This window comes from Asparagus officinalis, chromosome 8, assembly GCF_001876935.1.
Source record: "Asparagus officinalis chromosome 8, Aspof.V1, whole genome shotgun sequence".
Lineage (NCBI taxonomy): Eukaryota > Viridiplantae > Streptophyta > Magnoliopsida > Asparagales > Asparagaceae > Asparagus > Asparagus officinalis.
This window is the reverse complement of record NC_033801.1, coordinates 28,790,270-28,797,875: the sequence shown is the minus strand read 5'-3', so window position 1 is coordinate 28,797,875 and position 7,606 is coordinate 28,790,270. Positions and strand designations below refer to the sequence as shown.

Sequence of the window (7,606 nt, the reverse complement as noted above, 5' to 3'; positions counted from 1 at the left end):
GAGGTTACTCTGGAATATACATGTAAGCAAAGAAAGCCTATGGATCAAGTGGATACATGGTACATATTTAAAAAACTGTGATGTCTGGCATGTTCAAGTAAAAAATAGTGATTCGTGGATGTGGAGACAGATCTTGAAGGTCAGGGATAAGGCCCAGGGACATTTTGGAAGTGTTGATAATCCGAAGTTGATCATTCAGTCTTGTTGCAGGAATTCAAAAATACAACTGTCTGATTTATATGATGCTATCTCCTCTGTATCTACCTTGGTGCCCTGGTTTGGCATAGTTTGGGAGTCCTCTAATTACCCCAGGCACTCATTTATCAGTTGGTTAGCAATTCAGAACCGTTTGCTCACTCAAGACATATTGATTAGGAGGGGTATTATTAATATAAATTGCTGCAGGTTTTGCTCTGGTTCTGAGAGCAGAGATCATCTTTTTTTCGAATGTTGCTACTCTAGTGATGTCTGGGTAAAGGTTATGAGCTGGTTACAGTTCAGGTGGCGATCGTGCAAGTGGGATCACGTTTTGAACTGGTTTTGTTCCGGGTTGAGGGGGAGAGGCTTTAAGCAAAAACTAAAGAAATTGGCTCTTACCTCAACAATTTATAGCATATGGAATGAGAGGAATACCAGGGTTTTTCGGCATGAATTGAAGTCAGTTGATCAACTGTTCAAAGAGATCAAATTCAACATTTTTGCTATTATTCTTAATGGTCCTTTTGCTGTTGAAAATAGAGAATGGATATGTGCTTTGTAGGCTTGAGTAAATGAGATGTAAGTGTTTTGGAATGTTTTGTAATTCTCAGTGCAACTGAGATCTTGATATGCTGTATTTTCACATTTGGAAGATGAATAAAAGTTACTATTCATTGACCAAAAAAAAAATTGTGGTCTTAATTATATTCTTAATCTTTTCTCTCTAGTCTCTATATAATCTACTCCCTGTTTACTTCGATTCCCTACAAATTAATGATCTGAACCCTAGAGGCAACCATTTCTCAAATCGAAAGCACTGTATATATATTCTTAAAATAATTTGCTCTTGTACTAATCTTGCTAGGGTTAACCTTCTGGCAGCATGAGCAGAATATATGACCAGTGAATAACTGAAAACATATAGCGGTACATAGAAACTCATGTACATGATATTGTAAGAGAGAAAAATAATTACGTGGAAAAATACAACTAAAGTATTCATTGACCATGAAGTACAAGAGAAAAAACAAAAAAATCCAAAAGAAAGTGATAGTCATTCTCAAATATGAATGTATCCATTCTGAATGAAATAATCAAAACCACTACTTGCAACATTACCTTCAATCCCTAGCCGACAATAAAATTCCTAATATAACTTAATTTGTGTTAATTAGATTTTGGTTGAGAGAGAGAGAGAGAGAGAGAGAGAGAGAGAGAGAGAGAGAGAGAGAGAGAGAGAGAGAAAAAAAAAACTTGAGAGAGAGAGAGAGAGAGAGAGAGAGAGAGAGAGAGAGAGAGGGAGAGAGCAAATTAAACCTCTTACATCCATATGAAATTCATATACAATCCAATTCGGTCACTTCTTCACCTTCATCTTCCTCAAGAAGGCACCCAAGAATTAACTTGATACCTTCATCTTTATCACCCAATTTCATGTGTTTAAACATGTTCATTTAGTACGTTCAAAACCTAGAATAATAATTGACTTGTTAAAGCACTTAAAATCTAGTACTTGATTCAATATACACTTGTGTGAAGCAAGAACACATGTATGTGTAAGCGTGTATGTGTGTTAGCTAGAGAGAGAGAGAGAGAGAGAGAGAGAGAGAAAGAGAGAGAGAGAGAGAGAGAGAGAGAGAGGGAGAGAGAGAGAGAGAGAGAGAGAGAGAGAGAGAGAGAGAGAGCAAAAAACCTCTTAAATCCATCCATGAAATTCAAAATACAACCGAATCCCCTCCATCAACAAGGCACCCAAGCAGTAGCGAACACAACATTATGGCCTTTCCATGTAAGCACCAAATCAGTCTCCTCCTCCTTCTTCAGCCCCCACCCTGCCGCATGCTCATCCAACATCCCCTTCACCTCCCCAGCCCCTCATACCCTATCACATTCTCTATCTTCCACCCTATCTCGCTCTCGTACCACCTCCTCCTCTCGCTCCCCCTCGGCAGAAACGTATCCACCGCGTCATACGGTATCCACAGGTAATTGAATGCCGCTCCCAGTCTCGTCACCACATCATTGGCTGTTAGGTCAACATCCTCGTCGACTAGCGTTAACAGCATAGGCTCTAGTTCACGCAGATTCTTGAAGAACATCGACCTCGGCGATAATCCAGACGGCGAACACGCTTCATCGTCAGGGATATAATGTGGCATCATATGACAGTTGACCACTAGCGCTTCGCTGATGTCCGGCGGCGGTCCGACCACTTTCTGCAGCTTTAACTGCTCCATTAAGGTTTCGAATCCGTCCGCAGGCGTGGAGGGAATTACCCTAACTCCATCCCGATATTTCGTGATCGAGCGAAGTAACAAAGGCGAGCGCCGAGACATCTTCATAAGGAGCAGCCCAGCAGCGGCGGAGGGGAGATGGACGAGGCCGCTGCCGATCAGGGCAGGGCTACGGTGAGCTTTTATATAGGGCGGGCCCTCCGGCCGAGAAGCGAGGGCGTCAATGAGCGTTGGCATCTGCATGCAGTGCGTCGTCGACAGATCGACAACATGTAGAAGAGGGAAGTTCTCCGACGGCGTCCAAGATGGCAGCATTAGCAAGCAGAGTACCCAAACCGATGAAACGGAGTTAGATCGACGAAAGAAGCGAGATGAGGGGCGAGAAGCGATGGAGGGTGAGATCGCCGTGGGAGAGGGACAGGTGGCAGGGCAGGCGGCGGCCGGAGTTGGAAGCGCGGAGAATCAAAGAGCGGAGGAAGGCAGAGGTTAGCGCTGGTGGGAGTCGCCGTCGGAGGAGCGATGGTGTTGAGGACCACATGGGCTGGTGGCCACAGGTGGGGTCGTTGCGGTCCACGGCGAGGCGCAGTGGACGAGGAGGTGCTCCATGCAGGAGGCGGAGCTGAAGGCGGTGGTGTTGGAGAGTTTGGTAGACGTGGGCCATGGGTTGGTTGTGGGCCTTGTGGTGGGTTTGGCGGAGGGAGGTCGAGGCAGAGGCCCAGGGCGTCTGGGTGGAGATTAGGCGGCGGCGCTTGTGGTGGCGCGTTTTCTGAGAATTGCATCATCAGGGTCGCAGGGGGGTTTTCTTTTAATGGTTTTTTCGTGTGATGATACGAAGAGAGCGGGCGAAGGAGGTTGATTGATTGATTAAGTCGAGCGGCGGCAGGGAGAATTCTAGTGAGAGAAGAAGCTGAGGAGGAAAGGGCAGTAGCTAGCTAGCTAGGGATTTTGCGAGAGGAGAGAGAAAGATGTGGAGTACGTTAATGGTAGAGAGAGAGAGAGAGAGCGCGCATTGGAGTCGGGGGGTGGGGGGAATCAAGTTGTCGCCGGCCAAGGCCCAAGGGATTGTTTGTACGTGGGGAGTTGGGAATTTGACTGGTGAGAGAGAGAGAGGAGCCCGGAGAGAGACGGATCGTAAGGCAACGAGGGGGAGATAGAGAGCCACGGTCACGGGCAGGCCGCAGTAGTATTCTTATCATATCACCAACAAAATCAATTCGGTCAGTTTCCGTTGCGCTGCTAGTGACTCTATATATTAAAGCATTTATTGACAGCACACGAATGTGTATGTAGACGGGGAGAGGATCGACTCTGTTTCTGGATTCGGATAATCTTTACTACAATTGGACAGTGGGCAAATTTTCCGTGGTAGATACCTCTTAGTTTTTACAGCTACCATTTACCTCGAGTTATCAACGAAAAATTGCTGGATTTTTAACAAGCGCGAAAGTTAAAATATCGGAATCCATTAAAGGATTTTTTTTTTAAATACTCGGAAAATAATGTTTGGAACCATATACAAACTCTAAATCCATGAAGAAATATTGAAGAAGAAATATTTAAAAAATAGTATTAACAAATATAGTGATACTTATAGGATATACAATTCTCTGCTTAAATAGAATAATAAAGCAGAATCTTACTAGGACCCCAAATTTATTCAAGAAAGAAAGTAACAAAACTACCCGAAAAGACTACATTAGATTGAGAAAATCAGTAGGTCAAATATAAGACTAAACCGGATTCATTTCCTAAACTTACTAGAAAAATGACAAAAAGTCTGATGTCTCTCAATCCATATGAAATTTCGTGAAATGGACGATGATGAATCGGACATGGCTGGTTTGATAGATTCATCTTGAAAAAAATATGCGATTTTCACATATTATTCATCATATTCCTACATACAATTTGGAAGATCGACTCGTTTTTTGCTGCAAGTCAATATGCCTTGTCATGCTCCTATTTGGGCTCGAGATTTCACTCATGCTATAGACTTGATCTGAAGATGGGACACCACAATAAGTATTCAGTGGCTTTCACCATCTACGATGCTCACATTGAGCCTACATGTTTATCTCAGACTGCTCATGATCACCGATGGTGCATGCCCATGACTGACAAGCAGGGGCGCCGCTGAGGCGGTGCACCCGGTTCCGCAGAACAGGGCCCCACATTTGGGGGGGCCCCGAATCGCGCAAAATCCCCTCCTCCCTACCCAGCCGCCCCCCAAATCACGCAGAACAGAAGAAGAAAAAAAAAGGTCAAGCAAAATTCGAAAAAAATTCAGAAGAAAAAAGATCTTAGGCAATGAAGAATCCTAATCTCGTCGCCGCTTTCATCTTCTCTTCCTCGCGTCCGCCGCCTTCGCCGAGATCAAGGACTTCAAGATCGCCGACGACTCCCGCCCTCTGATCCTCTTCGAGAAATTCGGATTCACCTCCGATGGCGCCGCTAACATCGCCGTCGCCGAGGCCACCTTATCCTCCTCCGTCTCCTCCGCCGACCCCTCCCTCTTCGGCTTCTTCCTCCACTCCTCCTCCAACCTCCTCCAAACGCTAATCGCCGACGACCAGCCCCAAAACCCTAACCCTAGCCCGTGCATCCTCTCAAGCCCCTACATCCGCCTCCTCTTCACCTTTCGAGATCTCTCCCCACCTCCCTTCATCTCCTACAATCGGGCTTTTCCGATCGCCCTCGCCGATGACTACAGTCTCTTCTTCGCAAATTGCGTTCCCGAATCCGAGGTCTCAATGTCGGTCCGCACTGTGCTTTACAACGCTCAAGCCTCAACCTGACGGATCTCGTGATTATTTGCCGATCGGCGAGGCGCCGGTGCCGACCATATGCTTCCTTTTCTCTTTGATTTATGTGGCATTCTTAGTTATTTGGATTCATTAGGAATAAACTCAGTTTGCAAATTGTGTAAAAAGTTATTGATGTTCATTACAATTGAAGATTGTCTACTGTTTTCATCTGACAATCTCGTTCTTGTTATTGCTACTGTCACTTTTGCAGGAATTTCGTCATCCAGGGTTGTTACTCTTGGTTCAATTGAAATCTTTAATACTCATGAATGGCTACCTACAAGACCAACTATATATTTTAAGTGCCAAGGAGGGAACAAGACGGTTCTACCTGATGTGAAGAAAACACACTTCTTATATGTTTTCAAAGGTGAAGAGTCATGGCAGGTTTGTTTTTCAATATGACACTATAATGAAAAATTGATTCAGTTTGGTGTATTTGAGGCACATTTGCAACTATGACAAACAATGCATTTCATAGTCTCCTCCTTGAATGTATTTCTTAATTTAAAGCATATACTTCTTCTTTTTCTGTGATTTGGAAGACGGAAAGAAACAAGAAAACAAAGACGGGAAATTCCCGGAACTAGAGATGTTATTCTCAGGGATGTTTATTTTGTTTTCAATTGTGTGGTCGATTAGGTCATCGAGGAAAACGTCGAAGACCGAAGGGAAGGCAACTAAAAATCTCAACAAGCTTGTCGGACATGTCAAGATTATTAGTAAGATGTTGATTTTGTGTATCTTTTTTTTACTATTAATATTTTGCACGTGATATGTTTTGCATAGAACCATTGTTATGTCTTAATGTTTGTTTTAATTCTAGATATAAAAATTTCTTTCCATGGTTAGTACTACGTATAAAAACAATTATTAGTTTCTTCTGAAAATTGATTAAGAGGCCCCGATTGAAATTTAGAACAGGGCCCCCAAATTGTCAGCCACGCCTCTGCTGACAAGTAAAGTGACTTGATCTCTAATGGTACTTGGGACCTTGTCGCATCACCATCTTCTTAATATGTTATTGAATGCAAATAGGTGTTCAAGGAGAAATGACAGCATTGATGGTTATGTAGAAAGGTATAAAGCTCGCAAGGTTGCTAAATTCTTCTCTCATGAACGATTTAGCAACCAATAACTGAATAATAATGAGATTGTTTTCATGAAGCAACCATCGAGATTTTCTAACCCTCCGTATCCGCACTTTATGTTGTTTATGTTGTTCTCTATGTGGCCTCAAATAAGCTTCATGGGCTTGGTTCATTGGCCTTAATAATTTCTACATGTTAAGGAATATATTATGAGATATTATTGAGATATTGGATGATACGATTGGATATGATTGTACTCATACCTATTTTGTAATATTCTCATAAGTTCCATTTAAGTGAGGTTTGGGCTAGATGAATAACATCTTGACTTTTCTATTTCTTTACATGGTATTAGAGTCATCCTCTTGATCCCAGAGAGACCTTTTTTTTCATTGTCCATATATAGAACCATCGAGGGGGCTTCTTGCCAAAAAATTCATGCTTCCCTTCGGCGGCCGCGACATCGAAATATTGTCCACCAACTACTGCTCACCAGACTATTCATCCATCAATTTACTGTCCATAGGTTGCTCTTCATCCCTACACCAATAATATTTATATCATCAGATTATTGTTCATATTCGCAGATTACTGTTTATCATCCACTCCAATTAGGGCCGACTCTTCGTGGGCCCAAAGTCAACTCCACTCTTGGATCATTTATTTGTCAGTTCCTTAAAAAAAGGATCATTTATTGTTGGATCCTTCATCCTTAAAGAATGATCATTTATTGTTGGATCCTTTAAAGAATGATCATTTGTTGTTAGATCCTAAAAAGGAACATTTGTTGCTTGGATCCTTCAAGGAACATTTGATCGATGAAGCCCCAGAGGGGATCAACTAATTAGAAGACATCCAAGTGAAAGATAAAAAGATCAAGGCTGCTTTGAGTTTTTTGAAGTATTATCACAGATTAGAGTGTCTGCACTTTATTTGTAACAAGCTGGACATATATGATATACATGCTCCAACTTGAGGGGGAATGTTAAGGAATATATTATGAGATGTTGTTAAGATATTGGGAGATATGATTGGATATGATTTTATTATATATCTATGTTGTAATATCCCCCTAACCTCTATTTAAGAGAAGTTGGGGTTAGATGAATAATATATTGGCTGAATAAATCTTGGCTTTTCTATTTCTCTGCACTACATAGGCTTGGGTTTAGTACGCTCTTAGGTTTGTTCCTCTATGTTTATCAGCACAACCTCGTCTGTTGTATTTCTTCTAGTTAACGCTGAAGACATCATCCTACATGTTCTCCCTCTACTCGCG

The 7,606-nt window shown here is 42.5% G+C and overlaps 1 protein-coding gene and 1 long non-coding RNA gene across 3 annotated transcripts; one reads left to right on the top strand and one right to left on the bottom strand.

Moving 5' to 3' along the window:
• Positions 1,509 to 3,492, bottom strand: LOC109821356 (scarecrow-like protein 32). Its single transcript, XM_020387547.1, is given in 10 exon segments — positions 1,509 to 1,668; positions 1,892 to 2,069; positions 2,072 to 2,479; positions 2,482 to 2,614; positions 2,616 to 2,723; positions 2,725 to 2,751; positions 2,753 to 2,814; positions 2,817 to 3,011; positions 3,014 to 3,116; positions 3,119 to 3,492. Coding segments are annotated over 9 exon segments (1,263 nt in total). The 5' UTR covers positions 3,215 to 3,492; the 3' UTR covers positions 1,509 to 1,668; positions 1,892 to 1,938.
• On the top strand, positions 4,560 to 6,188 carry LOC109822647. Of its 2 annotated transcripts, XR_002242201.1 has the most exons (3): positions 4,560 to 5,623; positions 5,879 to 5,958; positions 6,156 to 6,188. It is a non-coding gene; the product is annotated as an uncharacterized LOC109822647 (long non-coding RNA). The 2 variants fall into 2 exon arrangements; XR_002242200.1 differs by lacking the exon at positions 6,156 to 6,188 and having other exon boundaries at positions 5,879 to 6,061.